This window comes from Sorex araneus, chromosome 2 (genome assembly GCF_027595985.1).
Source record: "Sorex araneus isolate mSorAra2 chromosome 2, mSorAra2.pri, whole genome shotgun sequence".
NCBI classification, from domain to species: Eukaryota; Metazoa; Chordata; class Mammalia; order Eulipotyphla; family Soricidae; genus Sorex; species Sorex araneus.
In genome coordinates this window covers 67846298-67867036 of record NC_073303.1, presented here as the reverse complement: position 1 = coordinate 67867036, position 20739 = coordinate 67846298, and the positions used below count along the sequence as shown (strand labels likewise).

General features: G+C 39.3%; 1 protein-coding gene across 1 annotated transcript; it reads right to left on the bottom strand.

Annotated features, from left to right (window-relative positions):
• Positions 1-4356: 4356 nt before the first annotated feature.
• LOC101551889 (myelin P2 protein) lies at positions 4357-9575 on the bottom strand. The gene is made up of 4 exons (XM_004602371.2): positions 9451-9575; positions 6598-6770; positions 6288-6389; positions 4357-4484 (listed from the first exon to the last, which is right to left on the bottom strand). Exons 1-4 carry the CDS (start codon positions 9521-9523, stop codon positions 4434-4436), a joined length of 399 nt encoding a protein of 132 aa, XP_004602428.1. The 5' UTR covers positions 9524-9575; the 3' UTR covers positions 4357-4433.
• Between the last annotated feature and the right edge of the window lie 11164 nt (positions 9576-20739).

Genomic DNA, 20739 nt, shown 5'->3' with positions numbered 1-20739 from the left:
CTTCTCCCTCTGGGAGAAACTGGCAATCTTCTGAGAGTTTCCTGCCCACATGGGATAGCTTTGCAAGCTTCCCATGGTGTATTCATATGCAAAATCCAGTAACAAGCTGGATCTCATTCCCCTGACCCTGAAGAGCACCCAGTGCAACATTGTTAGGAGGGCCTAGTTGAGATGAACTTCTAAGATCTGAGGTAAAGGACGAAATGAGATGTTACTGAGCCCGCCCGAGAAATCTGTGGTTAACGGGATTTTGTGATTGCATAAATATAACTGCTTAAAATTTTTATTAAAGTAACATTATATTATGACATTATATAAGTTTTGGGAGTGCATCATTATATAACCATTAGGCTGACTACTAAAAGTCCAATTCTGGGGCCAGAGAGATAGTACAGCAGGTAGGAAGCTTGCCTTACACTTCACCAACCCGGATTCATCCACCACAAATTGGTCCCTGAGGTCTTCCAGGAGTGATTCCTGAGTGCAGAGCCAGGAGTAAACCCCGAGTACCACTGAAAACGTGATTCAAAGCCCAAACTAACTAACCAAATAATCCAATTCTATCTTTCATTTTTATATTAACCTTTTATACCTGATTTGTCCACCTTCACCCTTTCTTCCTAGTAAACACTAATCTAAAATTCTGTTTCTTAAACCTTATATGGTTCTTCTGTTCTCTTGATGTAACAATGTCAGCGAATTGTACAGTATTTATCCTTTTTCTGATTTATTTCACTACACATAATACCCATTTGTAACAACAATATTCATTCTTTTACAAATGGGAGATTTTCATCTTTTTTATAGAGTAGCTAAAAAGTATTTCTTTTCTCTTTTTTTCTTTTAGAGTATCTAAACAGTATTTCATCGTGTATATATACCATACCTTTCCACCCAATTGTCTATCTATGAGCACTTGTGTTCGCAGGTCTTGGCTGTTATAAATAATGCTGCAGTGAATATGGCAGCACAGTACATGAAAACGCATTTTATAGCATGTAATATTGGCACAAACTCTGAAAAATAGCCCCAACTTAAAAAAAATTGTACTGGAATAACACTGTAGTACATTATATGTGTCATATGTACATCATTATAAATCAACATCTATGTGTACTAATGATAAAATAAGTATTTTCTTTAGTTTTAGAGTATGAATTCTAGCAATAGAAAGCTTTGCCCTCTCATTTTTATTGATAACAAGGTGTACACAGTTGCATATTACTTGGCATATGACACCACCCCCACCTTTGGAGACAATAACCCCTCCTCACTGTCCTGGTCTCCTTCTCCCACCATTATGCATTTTCCTTAAGATAGGCAAGAATTGGATTTTTTTTACTTGAAGTAAAAGAGAAAATTACATAAATAATCAAGATCAGTAATTCAGAGTCCTAGAAGCAGTTTCGGAAGAGATGGAATAATTTGACGTCAGTTCTAACTTCAAAAAAAAAAAAGTCCTGGAGGAAGTGTCTTTCCATCATAATTTCTTTTTTCCTAAGATTGTGAAAATAAATTGCTTGGCCTCACCAACTTAAAAAGAGCTAATAGGTTACATATAGGTCTGTTATTAAGATCAGTTGTGTGCAAGGAAATTCAGGATTGGTAGACTTAAACTGAAAACTTGGAAAGCATGAAGCAGAAAGACAAGTGATCATACCCTGTTTTCAATACTGCTGTGTTCCTGTGTAGTTGGGAAAACACTATGATTTTTATTTTTTATTTTTTTGCTTTTTGGGTCACACCTGGCTCTGCACAGGGCTTACTCCTGGTTCTGCACTCAGGAATTATCCCTGGCGGTGCTCAGGGGACCATATGGGATGCTGGGAATCGAACCCGGGTCGGCTGCGTGCAAGGCAAACGCCCTACCCGCTGTGCTATCACTCTAGCCCAACACTATGATTTTTAAACTCTCCTTGTAACAGGTTTAGCTAGCTGAGCCAAAAACACAAACCAAAAACTAAAACACAAACAACAAGAAGATGAAAACCGTCTCTGGGGGCCCAGGAGACCAGCCAGTAGCTCTGGTGCCTGGTGGGTGGGCCCGAGGCCTGAGTGGGATCTGAGAGACTGTTAAAACCCTGAGCCCCCTCCTGGCCCATCTGCAGTTTCTGTCTGGCAGTTTTGCTGTCTGGCCGGGCCGCAGGGATTTCCAACTGCACCACAGCTAGCTGTGCCTGAGCACCACAACTAAAAGGTGTGACCCCTGCCAAGCGCCTTGGCCAAGTGTGCAAGCGCCACAAACCGAGGTGTGGCCTCCAACAAGCATCACAATTAAATGTGCAAATGGCACAGTCGTGTGTGAGACCCCGGTACACTGCAACATCAGCAGAGGGAAATCGAGCAGGAAACACCTCGACGATGGGGCTTCCCAAATCCCTGCTGCCTGAATAGCTAGAGGCTGAGAGGGGGACTTGCCAAGGGAAGCTGCTCTGTGTGTGTGTGTGTGTGTGTGTGTGTGTGTGTGTGTGTGTGTGTGGTGGGGGCAGGGGAGAAGTGGGGGTGGTGGGAACAGCTTCATCCTTGCAGGGTGTCACATCCTAGCAAGAGTCACACTAGTTCAAAAGGCATCTATAGTCCTTACTCAGATTTCTGTGTTCATTTTTACCCCATTTGCTCTATCAATTGCTCTTTTTATGACTATATATAACATGCACATACAAACACAGGGCTGGAGCAATAGCACAGCAGGTAGGGCGTTTGCCTTGCACATGGCCGACCCGGGTTCAATTCCTCCATCCCTCTCGGAGAGCCCAGCAAGCTACCGAGAGTATCCCGCCTGCACGGCAGAGCCTGGCAAGCTCCCTATGGTGTATTCGATATGCCAAAAACAGTAACAACAAGTCTCACAATGGAGACGTTACTGGTGCCCGCTCCAGCAAATCAACGAACAACTGGATGACAGTGCTACAGTGCTATACAAACAGAAGGCATATTTTTTCCTATTTTTTCAAGAGTAAATGACATTTGTCATGACATTTGTCATGATCCTGTATGGCTTTACATTTCAGTCTAGAATTTCCCAGCACAGTTCTGTAAACCAGTTCTCACGTTCTGTTGTCACTGACCCTTTGTTTTACCCATGCTGTGTTTCTTTCTTTTTACATTTCTTATGTTGTGCTTTCACCATTTTTAAACCATTTGCCATCGCTGCCTGACCAACACTCACTCACACAGCCCCAGCACTCACACGAGCCCTGCGGTGCCACTGTGCCCCTCGGGAGACCCTATTCATTTGGGAAACTTGACCGTGTGTGCAACTCTCACTGGTATACTCTTCAAACTCCACCATTTCTGATATATAAATAACCTCCCACCACCCTACACACACACACACACACACACACACACACACACACACACACACACACACACCATGTCCAAAGTCAGGCTCAGTATTACCATTACCCTCCGCTGGAATTTGATGTTTTCTCATGATTGACTGATCTGAATTCCAGAACAGAGTTCTATGAAAGTAATGTTACTTCCTACTCAAGTCACTGCATTTGAAGTCACATATTAGGCGTCCATCCTTTGTTGGCAAGATTTTGATTTTCCAGTTGCAGGTTTTTCCAGTTCTCTCATTGCACACTTTTATTTCCCATTGTAGCTAATAAGTAACCTGTAAGGCGTTACTAGAAGACAACATCAATTCTCTGTTCCTAATTAGAATCTGTCACTGTCATCAATTTGCTCGAGTGGGCACCAGTAACATCTCCTTTATGAGACTTGTTATTACTATTTTTGGCATATCAAATACACCACGAGTTGCTTGCCAGGCTCTGCTGTGCGGGCGGGATACTCTGGGTAGCTTGCCAGGATCTCCGAGAGGGATGAAGGGGTCGAACCCAGGTCAGCCACGTGCAAGGCAAATGCCCTACCTGCTGTGCTATCGCTCGAGCCATCTTTGCATTTCGATGTCCATAAATTAACCATAGTTTTATGAAATGCCTAGAGAAGAAGCTGTTTCTTTTAGCAAAAACTAGAATTTCTTGATTTATAACAGCTCCATTTTGTAAATTGCTACACTTATATTCTGCCTCTTTATGGTCTGAAGGTGTATGAGTTTGTTCCTCCTGACTGACATGCATGTTTCTTTCACTAGATTCTTATTATTTTCAGTATCAGTTTAAATATATAATATCCTACATAGATTAGAATTTTTAAGGTAATTAAATGTGTAAAATAATTAAATTATGTATGCTGACCAATATACATACTTGAATATAGTATGGGGATGCACACAAATTGCAAATGTTTAAAACTGGAAACAGTAAATTTTAGCAAAATTTTAATTACTCTTTAGGCCTTTGCCTATTTGATTTATTAAGACACGTAAAAATAAATTTCAGTGTTGTCAGATCTTGCCAATGTAAACTGTTGATTTTCAACATCAAATGATTAAATGCCACTTCAATGAAGAAATTATTTTCTTAGACCTTCTCATAAATTCTGGTGCAGACCACACCCTTCATCTTACATTCCTTAAAAAAAGAAACATTAATTAAACATCTAAAATAAAAATAGAGATCAGAACATTCTTAATAAAAGGAAACATATAAAATTTAATTTAGGGGGAATAAAATATCAATATGTTAGTCTTCAGTACTTTAGAATTGTATCCACTAAAATAAAATATACAATTTTAAGCTTAAGAAAAATAAACTTCTTATTGCAGAGTTTTGTTCCCCCCAGTGGCAAATTTTAACAAATAATTTAAATACCATTTAAATCTACTGAAACACTGGTTTTTCAAAATTGTTTGCACATTTGCGTTTTCTGGGAAATATTTAAAAATGCTGATGACTCTTCTCCCAAGAGATTTGCGTTAAATATTGGGGCCTTATATCAGAATTTACTTTTCATGTGTATTTATTATGATGCCAAAGATCAAAACATATACTCAAGATTCAAAATTCTACTTCAATCTATTTGTAGTCAATGTCTGTGTTCATTAGAAAACTTTAAAAAAGACATTTTTAAAGCTTTGTCACCATTTATATGTGCTGACTAAAGAGCTCTACAATGAATCCAGCTTGAATAATTGACATGATTTGGTTCAAATTACTATGAATTCTTAAAATTAAGATGTCCATATATTTATGAGGTAGGCAGGCAGTAGCGGGGACCTTAGTGGCAAATTTCAAAATGTTCTAACACCAAGGAACGTTCAGAGATACACTGTGTTCTGAAAGGGAGTCATCTTGCTGAATCACACCTAAGAGGAAACAGTTTTCTGATAAGAATGAGAGCCAGAGCCAGAAATGAAGTTCAGTGTAAAACTGGTCTTCATGTGTAAGTCACTGGGTTTGATGCCCAGAAAACAAGACAAAGCAAAAGTCTAAAAAAAAAAAAAAAAAATTAGGGAACACCGGATCTAAAAGTTCTTCTTGACAATTCCCTAGCAATGACCCTTAGTGCACACTGATGCAACTTGAGAGGAAATTTAAAAAAAGTCTATGCAATCAACTTCACAAAGAAGTTTGGAACACTCCGTTCTGGAGTTACCTAGGCCCTCACTTAAGGGTAATGAACTTTCTTTCTTTATGGAACTCTCTCCACTCCAAAGAAATCCATGTTTTTCTGAGATATACTACTTTTCCTTAACAAATCTATTTTGCTTTACTCTTTTCTCATGAAAGTTTTCTTTTCTAAGAATAAAAAACAGGAACCTAGGACCTGGTATTAGAACTGGGCCTTCCTTATTCTTCAAAGAGCAGAACCTCACCTCAGCCTGAGAAGCACACCTCTCGGAAAAGCCAGGTGATAAGGACCATGTAGATCAAGTGCATCTCAGATGCAATTTGATAATGGCCTTCTTGAGACTGGCAGAACTTTAGTATCTACACCATACAGGAGCTCATGAAAACTTTATCTGTACTGACCGCCATGGACACACATCCCACCAACAATATTTATGAATATTCTACAATTGGGTCTTTAAAATTTTTTCCTTTTAAAATTTAGACTTCCTTAGTATGAGTTCAGATTCATAAAGTTTATCCATATGCTCCTCAACTTTACTGTCTCTTCCTATGTTGTTTTTCTAAAATAACAAATAGGCATTATTATTTCCAAGATATCATTCCTATACTTGAAGTATTTGTAGATGAGTCTTCAGGGGTTATGTTCGGGTGTGAACATAAATTCTGATTTTATTCTTATTTCATACTTTTATCTACTTATTCCAATTATTTTACTATAAAAAGAATATTTTGAAAATAGTACAACTAATTTATTTCCATACATAGCATTATTAGTTTGTTTAGAAGTGAAGATGTCCTTACCACCACCATTTTCCCATCCACCAACATTCTCTTGATGGTTGTCTCTTTGCCATCCCATTTCTGCACTTGGTGCAATGACCCTCTTGTCATGGTTACAATGCTCTACAAGACAAGTTCACATCATTGACTTGATAGGACTTGGCTTGATTAAAGAAGTTCATTCAGTATTAATTTTTTTCCATAATAGATGTCTCATCAAATGCATTCATTTACAACAGTGTGGTGTTATACACTTTTTTAAATACTACTAGCAGTTATTCTCTCTCACCCATGGTAGAGACAACTATGAAGAGAAATGTTGAAAGTTTACCTTGGTTTTCCTATTATCAGCTGTCACTTCTTCAAACTCCTGGCCTAACTTGAAGGAGATCTCTGTATTTTTAAAGGCACTCTCAGTTCTTATAGTTATAGTATCTCCTTTCTTGCTGATGATCACATTGGGTTTGGCCAAATTTCCCAGTTTTCTGGTGGCTATTCCCACCCCTAAAAATCAAAACAGTGCTAGAATTATGTTTACCAAGAGGGTGTCCCAAGAAGATCTAGAGGTGGCTATAGTTACATTCAGTTAAACATTCGGAGCATAAATGGCAGATAGTGTCACTTACTATGAAGGACCTCCTTCCATGATTTACCAGCCTTGGAGATACATGTCCATAGACCCAACTATTTTAGGTTTTGTTATAACAGAGCAATATTTATGGATTTTGAAGATAAGTGTTCAGTCTAAATAGACAAGCAGTTCACTTTTTACCAGATCCAATGTCAAGCTCCACTGAAAATATCTGTAGTGTTTCATGGATCATTCTAGATATTTTAGCTTTTACGTATAATTATTATAGATATACTTGGTAATGAAAGTATAATACTTTGTTCCATGACTTTTTTTCTCTCTCAGTGCATAATTACAAATCACAGAAAAATAATTCCCTCTATCCATATCCTTTTTTTTTTTTTTAGGGAGTGTTAGGAACAGGGGAAATCTTTCAAGCAGTGATTAGGGGAATGACAGGTCATTCCTGGAAATTCTTGCTCCATTGGAGCTGTGGACCTTCAAGGTCACCGTCACCATGATAGTGCTTGTCACACTATCTCTTTGAGCTCCCGCACACTACTGCATTCTTGATAAGTTCTTCTCCTTTTTAGCTTATTTATATTATTTATATAATTTATAAATTATTTGTGATATGCTGAAAATAGTAACAAGCCTCACAATGGAGACATTCTGGTGCCCGCTCAAGCAAATCGATGAACAACAGGATGACAGTAAGTAAGACAGTAAGATATAAATTATATTATATAATTTATAATATAAATTACATATGGAAGGGATATATATCCATCTACCATTAAATCTGTATCATCACAATTCATAAAATTACAAAATTATATTTAAAACATTTTCTGCATTTGAAAAATCAAATAAAATGACAATAAAGTGTCATTGCTATTATTACCCAAGATGAGAGAAATATGTAGAAAAAAAAGTTAAATAAGAAATACATTTAAAAAAGACTAGTTGCATATATACATGACCATACACTTAAAGAGACATGAGATGAAGGCAATCCATTAACAAAGACCGTGAACTGTAGGTTTTCCTCTGATTCTGATTAATATTTTGTTATTTAATGTAAATTACTTCAATGTTTTCTGAGGTAAATGACAGTCTCTATAGTAGGCCTGAGAATCAGCATTTCACCAAACTCACAGGTACTCTTAAGAACTCTAAAATTTGAAAATAACAAAATTAGGCAATCGTTAGTGAGATTTCTTATATTTTGCCTCCTCTTCAGAGGTAAAGTGAAATCTTTAAATCTAATAAATCTGCTAGTACAGCTCTATCTTTAGACGTTCCCATAGTTTTCCAGGCAACATAATAACTTTGTTTACTGGGGGGGAGGGGGGCACACCCAGAGGTGCTCGGGCCTTACTCCTGGCTCTGGATAGCACCCAGGGTGGCCGGGGCAGGGCAAACACCCTTCCTGCTGTACTATTGTTTCTTCTCCTGATTTTGCTCATTTTATCAAAAATAAAACCGTTGTCATGAGCTCTCTGACCAGGTAAATAAAGGTATAGGCCTCTTGATAAGCATAGTAACCTGAGATTATTGGCATAATCCTGACATGAAAAAACTTTGGAAATATCCAAACTCTTCATAGCTACTACATTCTCTATATCTATAACATTCTCCAGAAACATTATTAAATAAAGTCGATGTAGCCAATGGCTTGATTTTCCACCTACCGCTCCTCTCCTACCCCAAGAAAGTCTGATATAGGTATAAGACAGTTTGAATTCATGTTTAGAGCCCAAGACCTTACTTCTCAATAACCTGTTTTCAGAAGATCACGCTTTAGGTTGCATGACCTTTTCCCCTATCGTTGCGGGTCCACACCCAGGGGCGCTGTAGGCAGTGGAGGGTGAGCCAGTGTTGTTGGGATCAAATCTCCGCGGACGCCCTTCCACCCGAACCGTCACTCTGTCTCAGGATACGTTTACTTTTTTTGTGAAAAACTGCATGTTCAGGAGTCAGGATGAAAGTACAGTGGGTAGAGCACTTGCCTTGCATGCCACCGACTCAGGGTGGATCCCAGGAACGTCATGAGTCCCCTAAGCGCCACCGGAAGTGATCCCTGGGCACAGAGCCAGGAGTAAATAAGGACTGCCACGTGTGGTTCCTTCGAAAAGACCGACTACATGTTCATGTAATATAGGGCAGTTTAGTGCTACAGCAAGAGAACTTGTGGTTTCATTAAACACTAAACTTCTAAGTAGAAATGTTCTACTTTCCAGTTTTTTTTAGCTCCTCTAGTCGTTATAAAAGTAGCTTTTAGGGAAAAAAGAAAATGCACTGACTAGATTTCTTAGAGTTTTTTTCTGGGTCTGAACTCAAAATTCTGTGACATGAAACTACCCTTGAAATCAGGGATCATATGCGTGAATCATGCATTTGAATAGCTCTTATTTATGTTATAAAATATTGAAAAGTACCACAAATAAATGCAAATAAATTTTCTTAGTGACACAATAAATTAACCTTTAGAGAGGATCATATTTCAGTCTGTACAAACTTCCCCAAGTTCTGAAAAATAAGAAAAAATTAGTCTTGGAATGTTCTCAAAAACAATCTCTTCAAAGTTGAACAAGGAAAGATATTTCTTACCCAGAGCTTTCATGTAATCATCAAAGTGCTCGCTGGAGACAAGTTTCCAGGTGCCCAGGAACTTGTTGTTCATTGTGATAGGTGAGACCTAAACCCAGCTCCTGGTAAGAGTCAGAAGACCCAAATGGGAAGATGGAGCCTCAGAAGATGCTTTTCAAAGATGCCCGAAGCACGTGACTCTCACAGAGACCCAATGGAGAAAAGCAGTGTCAGGACGAAAGAATGAATGGCTCTCCAGTCATCCACTAGGACAAAAGAAAACTTCACATAATGTTTTCTTTAGATTCCAAATATTTTAATAAAAACTCAATGAAAGTTTCATTCAAACCTTTGAAAAATTGGTATCACTTATTCTTAAGAAGTATTTAGTCTTTAATATTCAAAAAAATCAATTGGGTCTTATACAAACTAAAGTATACAAGTATGAATGAATAAATGGGCTGTGTGAGTGAGTGTGTGTTCGAGCCTATGTGGTATATTTAAACATTTGCTCACTGAATTCCGCATCGGCACAATTTAGAATTCTTACTGAAAGGGGAAAAAGGAGAAAATGTGCATGAGTATTAAGATAACAGCTTCAAATATGTTGTGGGAGAGAAAAGCAGGGGTGCAGTGTGAGGAAGTATTCATAGGTTAAGGAAAGTTTTGCATTGCTCACATATCCCAAGCAAGTGGAGTAGGCAGATCATTCCTGCAAAGCACAGAAATTGTATTCATGGGACAGACAAGAAGGAGCACTATAACATGCTCTTTAGCCACAGCAAACATTTCCATCTTTTAAAAAAAAATTCTTAAATCCAAATTATGTGGAAATTTTAGTTAATGTTTAAACTTTAAATCATTTCAAATAAATCTAAATTTTAGAAGAACAGAAAATTTTCTATTAAAATGATACTAATGTATATTGAGATTCACTTTGGGCCAAAATATGAACTAAGTGATTAGTACATATTATTTCATTTCATCCTTTTGTTTGTTTGCTTTTGATGGTGGAGTACACCTGACCATGCACAGAACTTACTCTTGACTTTGTGCTCAGGGATCAAAGAACTGTCTGGAGTACCAGGGATCAAATCCAGGACAGCAGTATATCAGTATGTAAGGCAATTGCCCTACCCACTGTACTATCTATCCAGTCCTCATGTAATTCTTTTAGCAAACCCAATAATGGTCTATTTAATCAGAAAAGGAGGATGAAAATTTGGGGAGGGTGAAAAATTTGCTCCCCGAAACTTAAGGAATTTGGAGAAGAAAGTTTGTGCCTGGCATTTTTCCAAGTACCTAGTACTTGGACAATCATCTTACACTGCTTTGTGATACTCCATGTGCATAGAGACTAAGGTCCAAGATCAAGAGATACTGATATCACCATAACTGAATAGAGACACTCGTTCTTTGCTCACAAATCATGAAGGGGGGCTGGAGCTATAGCACAGCGGGTAGGGTGTTTTGTCTTGCACGTGGTTGACCCGGGTTCAATTCCCAAAATCTCTTATGGTTCCCTGAGCACCTCCAGGAGTAATACCTGAGTGCCAAGCCAGGAGTAACCCCAGGAGCATCACCAGGTGTGACCCAAAAAGAAAAAAAATCATGAAGGGAGCTGGGAAACAACATGAGTGGTGCATGTGCCTTAGATGTGTGCCTTCAGTTAAATGCAAAACCACTTCAAGTATCAGTGATTTTCAAAAAATGTTTTTCTAGCAGGTGTTTTACATCTATTGTAGTAAGACAGCTGATATTTCTAGGTTTTATGTATTTAGTCTCTTGCCCCCACACCTGGCTGTCTTCCTCGGGGCCCTGGGGGGGGTGGGCTTCAATTTCCCTCCCCACCCTGAGCAGAGCTCCCTTGGCCGAAGACCTCTGGAGCCCAGCCACAGCCATGCTCAAGGCCCTTCTCCACACGTTCGGACAAGCCTCACGCATGAAGGAACTGGCAAAGGAACCCAGGCGTATGGGACCCGGGGCTGAGACCTCCAAACCTGCTTGGATCAGGACCGGGCCTCTTCCGCCCAGATTCCCCATTTTCCAGTAGCTAGGGGGTCACACACAGAGATTGTCCCTGGCACCTTGTAATCCCACCAACGGCCAACATCCAGAGACTATAAATCCAAGCTCCCTCTGGGAGAACCTGGCAAGCTACTGAGAGTTGCCTGCCCACATGGGAGAGCCTCACAAACTCCCCATGGCATATTCATATGCCAAAACCAGTAACAATGATGGGTCTCATTCCCTTGACTCTGAAAGAGCCTCCAATGCAGCACCATTGGAAAGGATGAGTAAAGAGAGGCTTCTAAAATTTCAGGGCTAGGATGAATGGAGACGTTACTAAGACCACTTGAGCAATTCGACGATCAACAGGATGATGATGATGATGATGATGATGATGATGATGATGATGATGATGATTGATGATGTTGATGATTGATGATGTTGATGATGATGAAGTAGTTAGTTAGTATACAAAGTTGGCACTCCTCAAAACAAAGAAAGTATTTCATGACCAACTCTGAAACACAAAAGGATCTCAGAACCAAGCAGCTCCCTACAGAGATGCCTCTGGACCTCTGTAAAATCAGCCAGGATGATTTTCCCGGGGTGCCTCAGACAAGAGCAGGCATCAGCCCTCCACCTGCCCCCTAGAATCCCTAGCAGCCGCCAACTTTCAGAATCCAATAAAAAGTGCAGGTATACAAGTTCAGGGACGGCAAACTCCAGGCCTCAAGGGATAGGGGATGGACCAGAGTTTCTCATCTCCTCCGCCCTATGAGACCCTGGAGGTCATGCCCATGAGCTGCCTCCGGCTTCTATTTAAGCTCCTTAATGACCATGATCCAGAGACACACGAAAGAATCTCAAAACCAAGCAGCTCACTGCAGAGATTTCCTCAGACCCTAATTATCTAAAATTTTGGAATTCCAGGAACTATTCATCTTATGCTATTCATAACAAGCAATACAAAATAAATTATCTAGCATCTGCCTTTTTGGCAGGATTGACTAGTGTTGGGAAAATTCAAAATAATGGTGGTGGGAAAGTGCAATGGTGGTGGGACTGGTGTAGAAATATTGCATGTAATTCATTATTGTGAACAACTTTATGAAAATAAATTAAAAAAATAGGATCACTAACTTTATTTAACTTTTTAATTAAATTTTTATTAGTGAATCACCGTGAGGTACAGTTACAAACTTATGAACTTTCATATTTGCATTTAGTTTACATCCCTCCACCAGTGCCCATTCTCCTCCACCAATGTTCCCAGAATCCCTCCCACTACCCCCACTCGAACCCCCACCACCTCACCCTGCCTCTGTGGCAGGGTATTCCCTTTTGTTCTCTCTCCTGTTGGGTGTTGTAGTTTGCAATAGAGGTATTGAGTGGCTATCATGTCCGGTCTATAGTCTACTTTTGGTACGCAGCTTTCAACCTGAGTGGGTCCTCCCAACATTCTCTACTAGGTGTTCCCTTCTCTATCTCTGCTTCCTTTTCCCCCAGCATGTGAGGCCAGTTTCCCAGCTATGGGGCAGACCTCCTGGTTCTTATCTCTACTACTCTTGGGTGATGATGTCCATTCTGCTACTTTATATTCCACATACAAGTGTGATCTTTCTATGTCTGTCTCTTTCTTTCTGACTCATTTTGCTCAACATGATACTTTCCATGTTGAGGATCATTAACTTCAAGATTCACATCACAATACTATCATTGTAATCATTATAATTATTGCAATTTGGGTCTAGTCAGGGTAAAAATTGTGGAATCAAGGCCAGAGAGGCAGTCTAAGAACTAAGGTGAGCTTTCAATGCCAGCTACTCAGTCCCTAGCACCACAGGCTTCTCTAAGTATCACAGCCCGGAGTCCTGGAGGCCTTTGACCACTGTCATGTATGAATCTGGAAGCCCTGGGTCACCACCAGGGTGGCCTGGGAATCCTCAGCACTGAAGGGCGAAATGGCACCCTATCCTCAAGCCATTGCACTGAGCTGCTCACCTGCTGGTTATAAATGTCATGGAGAGAGCCTCTGGGACCCCTTGTACCATTTGGGAGTTACCCCATTCCAACCGAAGAAACTGTGGAATCATATACAATAGGCCCAAGTTTTATCTTTCATTATCTGTATAATTCAAAGAGAGAACAAAATAGTGAGTAGGAGAATTCTATAGCTACCTAACTAAGCAAACCCCAGGCCCAGAGAATATAACTGGAGAGGATACATTTTCTGAAATAGAAAAAATATGTATAAAAGAGACTCTGTGGCAGAGAGTCTCTTGCCCGCATGCTGGCTGTCTTCCCCGGGGCCCCTCGGAGGGGATGGGCTCCAGCTTCCCTCCCCACCCCAAGCAGAGCTCCCGACTGTCGAAGACCACTGGAACCTAGCTACAGCCATACTGGAGGTCCCTCTCCACACGTTCGGACAGGCCTCATGCGTGAAGGTACTGACAGAGGAACCCAGGTGTGTGTAATCCCATCAACGCCCAACATCCAGAGAGAGACTTAAAAGCAAGCTCCCAGAAGCTTCTTTTAAGCTTCTCGACCGCGCGATATCTTTAGCCTACTTCTCTCTCTGGGAGAAACTGGCAATCTTCTGAGAGTTTCCTGCCCACATGGGACAGCCTTGCAAGCTTCCCGTGGTGTATTCATATGCAATATCCAGTAACAAGCTGGATCTCATTCCCCTGACCCTGAAGAGCCCCCAGTGCAACATCGTTAGGAGGGCCAAGTCGAGATAGACTTCTAAGATCTGAGGGAAAGGATGAAATGAAATGTTACTGAGCCCGCCCGAGAAATCAGTGATTAACAGGATTTTGTGATTCGTGATTCGTGATGCATAAAAGAAAGATTTTTAGTAATGATTATATTATATTCTTATCCAAATCACTTAGCAAAAAAATAAAGACAATGATATTTATGCCTTAAAAAAATTTAAGAATTACTTTATGAAGGACTAGAGCAATAGCACAGCAGGTAAGATGTTTGCCTTGCATGTGGCTGATCCGGGTTCAATTCCTCTGTCCCTCTTGGAGAGCCCAGCAAGCTACTGAGAGTATCCCGCCCGTGTAGCAAAGCCTAGCAAGCTACCCATGGAGTATTTGATATGCCAAAACAGTAACAAGTCTCACAATGGAGACGTTACTGGTGCCCGCTCGAGCAAATTGATGAACAATGGGATGACAGTGCTACAGTGCTACTTTATGAAGCCATTCACTTTAATAAAACATTTATAAAATATTATTACTTCCAGAGAGATATTACAGCAGGAAAGACACTTGCCTTGCATGCACCACCTTGTGTTCAATTTCTGGTACATGCACTTTCCTGAACACCACCAAGAATTATCTCTGAGCACAGAGTTGGGAGTAATCTCTAAGTGAACCCAGGTGTAAACCAAACATCAAAATCAAACAAAAACATTAGTTTTAAACATTTAAGTATTTCTATTAAATGAATTCTTATCCTCAAACTGAGTTCTTATACTTAAAAGTACCAGTACAGTAGAACAGTCTGAATTTTCAGCAGTCTTTGAATGGGATAGTGATGGAATTTAAAATATAAACACTTCCCAGATATATTCACACATAATTATGACAAAGAAATGAGGTGTATGAAGTAGATGGAGCAAGAAGAGCTTCTTCAACAAAAGGTGCTAGAAAAACTGAATAGCTACATGCAAAAGATGAAATTAGACCACACAGTAAACAAAGTTAATTGAGTGTAGATTAAAAACCTTGGTAGTAAACCTGTTTCTGTAAAATACATTGTGAAAAACATAAGCAGGACACACTGAGGACTTAACCTCAGTGGTGTCATTAGTGATATGACCCCACTGGCAAAGAAAACAAAAGCAGAAATACAGAAACAGGATTACTTCAAATTAAAAAGCTCTGAACTTTGAAAGAGAGGATGCCTAAAAAAATTTTCCCTTTCCCTACTATTGTCACTGTCACTGTCATCCCATTGTTCATCGATTTACTGAGCAGGCACCAGTAACGTCTCTATTACACTCATCCCTGAGATTTTAGCAGCCTCTCCTTACTCATTTTTCACAATGATTGGAGGCTCTTTCAGGACCAGGGGAATGAGTAACAAAAACTATTGTTACTGTTTTTGTCATATCAAATACTTCATGGGTAGCTTGCCAGGCTCTGCCGTGCAGACGGGATATTCTCAGTAGCTTGCCAGGCTCTCTGAGAGGTATGTATATATCTGTTACTGTATTTTGGATATGAATACGCCACAGATTGCTTGCCAGGCTCTCCCAAGTGGGCAATAGACTCTCAGTAGCTTGACAAGTATTGTATTATATATTACAAATGATCTAAAGCAACTAAAATATACAGAAAGACATTCCCAGGTTGTATACAAATATGTTCTTGTGTGTGTTTGGGGGGAGCTGGCATTGCGGGGAGGTCAGTGCTCAAGGCTTACTCCTGGATTTACATTCAGGGGTCACATCTAGTAATGCTAGGCATCCAACTGGGGACTGGCCTGTGCCAAGACAGCAACTTATCTGCTGCACTATGTCACCGGCCCTGCTATGCCATGTTAGTGAGGTGACAGGCATCAAAGGCATTAGCTATCCACAGGAAGTCCTATGAGCAATTCCATCAGTAACAATTGTTAATAAGAAAGCTCACATATGACTGTTCAGAGCATCATGGATCAAACTGTTACAACTGAATATACTAAAAGCACTGACACTTCCAGTTAAAAAGGGTCCTGTCTCAACAAAGCTGAAATTCTAAGCTATATGCCATGATTTTTAAGAAACAAAACCCTCCCAAGTAAGTTGCTTGTCTTCTGACTTACTTGATTCTTCTATACTTCACAGTTTTCATAAATGGCTCATGCATCATTAAATTTGTTATTAGATTTTTTTTTGCAATGTGAATGGCATTCTTTAAATTTCATTGACCTTTGGTGATACTGATTTTGTTTCCATCAAGTTGGATGTACTGTCTGTGCTATTCATTTGTAATTCTTTTGTGTTACTATAAACAAATACCAAGTCAAGCCATTTTCAAGTGATCCTATGCAAAAGTACAAGTCTAACTTGTTACTTTCTATTTAAAATTCACTCTGATTTTCCAGTCTTTAGAATAAGATTCAGAACCTGTCATTGATTTGTACGGTTCCACATGCCCTATCTCCCCAGCCTGCACATTTCCTTCTGTTCAGAACCATCTCACAGGACACACCTTCTTTCCCTACTAATTAAGAGAAAATAGTCACACATCAAAAGATGAATGTCCAAGATGCGTAAGGTAGATGAGAAGCAACAGGGGAGTGGGGTCAAGGGGATTCAGGTTCATCAGTGGTGTTAAGAAATGATAGCACTAAAAAAAAATAAAGATAACACTGGGCCGGAGCGATAGTACAGCAGGGAGGGCATTTGCCTCACATGCGGCTGACCTGGGTTCAATGCCCGGCATCCCATCTGGTCCCCCAAGCACCACCAGAAGTAATTCCTGAGTGCAGAGCCAGGAGTAACTCCTGAGTATCGCTGAATGTGACCCAAAAAGACAAAAAAAGAAATGATAGCATTAAATACCCAACCCCCAGAGTCAACAACTCTGAAATTGCAAGACCCAAACTTTAATAACCAAGTTTAAAAGGTGCCTGCCAGGATGGCGGGTTAGGGCTGGGGTGGGGTTTAGGTAGGAGAGATCCTGGAAACACTGACAGGGGTGTCAGCGAAGGAACACTGAAGGTCAAAAACGCTACTGTGAGTAGCTTTGCAATTCATAGTCCTTTAGTAAAATAGATTTCTGGAAAAGAACAAGATACATAATGTAATCTCAAAACTCAACAACAATAACTAAACAACAACTAAGAAAACCATCTGGAAAAGAAAAGGAGATAGACAATTTCTCAATGATGACATAAAGATGACCCAAAAGGCATATAAAAAATTGTTTATCTTCACTGACTATCAGGGAAATGCAAATCAAAACAACAATGAGTTGTCACCTCAGAATAACAAGCATGACCTGTATTAAAATATCTGGAAACAGTTAGTGCTGGCAAGGATGTGAAGGGTGGGGGTCGGGGTTGGAACCTCTTATCACTAATGGTGAATTCAGACTCTTGGGAAAACAATTTTAAAATGTCTCAAATTGGGGCTGGAGAGATAGCACAGCGGGTAGGGCGTTTGCCTTGCACGCGGCCGACCCAGGTTCGAATCCCAGCATCCCATATGGTCCCCTGAGCACAGCCAGGGGTAATTCCTGAGTGCAGAGCCAGGAGTATCCCCTGTGCATCGCCAGGTGTGACCCAAAAAGCCAAAAAAAAAAAAAAATAAAAAAAATAAAATGTCTCAAATTGAATAGTTTCTATATGATGCTGCAATTCCACACCTGGGAATCTATTCTCAAAATGCACTTGTAGATCTATGAAAATTTTCTTTAAATCAAATAATAAGAAAAGATGCAAAATTAGATTTTTTTTTTTTTAGATCTTATAAGCAATACAGACAAGCATCACTTAACAATGGGGATACATTATTAAGAAACGTGTCACTAAACAATTAGATAATCCCATTGTTGTGTGAACATCATAAACTTCATGGCAAATTGAATATTGTAGTTGGGTCTATCTAGTTGGGTCTAGATTTTTTTCTTTCCACATTGGAAATACACTTATTGGTAATAGACATTGAGACACTGAAGAATGTATTTCGGTGTTTGGTTGTTTATCAAGTTCACTAAAAGTTACTTCATATCTCATGTAGGATATGAAGTATCCTGAAAATTTTTTATAATATTATTGTTTTTGATGAAGCAAAACCTTTAAAAAGCTTCTATCACTTAGATCTTATTTCCTAAGATTGTTGCTATGGTGGAGTAAAACATGCCTTCCTGGGAAGCAAAAACCATCACTGATTTTCCTCTTTGTGGATGGAAATTAATCACTTTTCATTTTGATCCCAGATGAATCACTTGATGCAATCTTTTAGTGAAAATATTAATAGTGGATTTTATATTCTTAGGGGTCATGATAAACAAAGCAACACAAAATTAAATCAAGTACAGGGAAAATGGTGCTATAGAAAAGCAGGAAATGTAAGATGTATGAGGCTACTGAAATAAAATGCTAAGCATTACAACAGCTGTGACATTACTGGGCAATAGAAACTTTGAGAACACCATAGTATCGGTGATCTGACATTAGCAAATGTTGTTATGTAGCACATGACTGTAACTAAACTCCTCTCTCCTTTGCCATCTCTGCCTTCTCCTCCTTCACCAGTAAATATGGTGATGGCAAGAAAGGAGCAGCAGCTGAGATAATTAACTAAGCTTGAAACTTAGTAATAATGTTCATTCCTTCATTTGGTCATTATTTTACTCTGTGATAAAAGTGATTGTTTAACCCTGGTGGCCGCACGTGTGTGGCCTCTCTGCTGCTGCGCGACCACGGCCCCGGAGGCCAGCTAAACTACTCTGGGCACCAGCAGCTTCTTGCAGAAATGTCTCTACACTGTGAACTGAGCCCCGGCCGCCATCTTATGACGACCACAAAAGGGAGGTACAAGCTTGCAGTGATGCAATTTCTGGCAGAAATTTCCCTGGAGTTAGTCATTAAAATACAGAAATTCAAAACCACGTGGCCGCTATTGTGGCTGCATGACCTCATATCTCTTCATTGTCAGCAATGGAAAACAAATTATCAAATGCTTCCTTTTCAACAGGTCTGACTTTGGGGGGAAAGTCCAAACAATAATAGTGAGTTTTTTGTTGAAATATTGAATGTAATCAAAGTAAAGAGAAAAGTAAAGTGAAATATATCAGCTACACAGGCAGGGGTTGGAGGACGAGGTAGGGGGGAGGTATACTGGGGTTCCTGGTGGTGGAATATGTGCACTGGTGAAGGGATGGGTGTTTGAGCATTGTATAACTGAGACTTAAGCCCAGAAGCTTTGTAACTTTCCACATGGTGATTCAATAAAAAAAAATTTAAAAAGAAAAAAAAAGCGATTGTTTTATCTAAGTTGAGAATGATATGCTCTTATTACAACTCTAGGGATGCGCATGTAAGATAGTTCCAAGTCTTGTTGAAAACATACAGATTCAATATGCACAATTTGATCCATATATAGCTATGTATTGAAAATGTATGATTCAATACATATATATTGAACTGTGTTAGTGCTGGAAATAACACTGTGAATGTAGTATCAACCGTCCTTGCACATGAGGGCCTTATACTCTAGTTAACAAGACATCTATTAAACATTCAGAAACGTATTAGACTACCCAGTGACTGGTCTTTATCATTTACAAATGGAAGCAGAGAGAATTCCATTAAAAAGCCAATTAATGATTACTCTGTAAAAAGATGCCTTACAAAATTCTTAGACAAGATGACATAAATTAATTATCTGGTTTCTCTTCAGAATTTAACTGCTAGGGCATCTGGTGCCTTATCAGACAGCTACATGACAGGAAAACGATGATGACACTTCATTCTTGATAGCCTCCTATTTTGTGTCTCCAAGAAGTGTTTTTCTCTATGTTTCACAATGCTGAGTTAAAGTTGTTTCCTTTAATGTAAGCCATCTCTTATGATTTTCTAAGCCACCAGTGTATATTTGATCTTTTGGTTTCTATGGTAACAAGTGATTTTTGCTTCCCAAGGGAAATCAATCACTTTTCTTTTGTTGAATGGTATGGAAGAGAGGAAAGAAAGAGTTTGTAATTCCTTCAAACAATGCAATTAGCTTGGTTTTTCCTAAAATCTAACACATGACTCTTCACGAAGCTCCTCTAAAATTTCACATCATTATTTCTAACAGAAGACCTGAGAATTAAAAGTATTGAGGAGGGAGGGAATAGAAAGAGAAAAATTCCATGCTTCTGTTTTTTTTTTTTTCATCGTTATAACACATGCTGAGATTGCCATCTCTTTTTCTACTCCATTTGCATCTCTGTTTTAAGCTAAAGTGATATTAACATCATTAAAGTGGGCTGTACTTCCCAGGCATGGGCACAAGAAGCCACAGGAAATACATTTTTAGGATTCAGCCATCTGCTACCTCATTACTTATGTGAGAAATGAATCCATTAAAAATAATTCACTGGTAAGCACAGTAAAAAATATGTGACTGTGTATATGCATGCATTTTTCTAGCTCAATTTCTTAAAACTCACCAGAATTAGGTAATTCTAATCACATGTTAATGAGGTAGAGACACTTCCTTGAGCAGGTCTTCATTTTTTTCAATAATTGATGTAGTATAAAGCAAAATTCTAAAGAAATTATAATCTAGGGCTGGACAAATAGTGCAGTGGG

Coding starts and splice junctions, on each gene's coding strand:
- LOC101551889 (XM_004602371.2), bottom strand. CDS start 9,523: ATGAACAACAAGTTCCTGGGCACCTGGAAACTTGTCTCCAGCGAGCAC. Junction 6,771..9,450: donor TGATTACATGAAAGCTCTGG/GTAAGAAATATC, acceptor TTTGATTTTTAG/GGGTGGGAATAGCCACCAGA. Junction 6,390..6,597: donor CTGATAATAGGAAAACCAAG/GTAAACTTTCAA, acceptor CTTGTCTTGTAG/AGCATTGTAACCATGACAAG.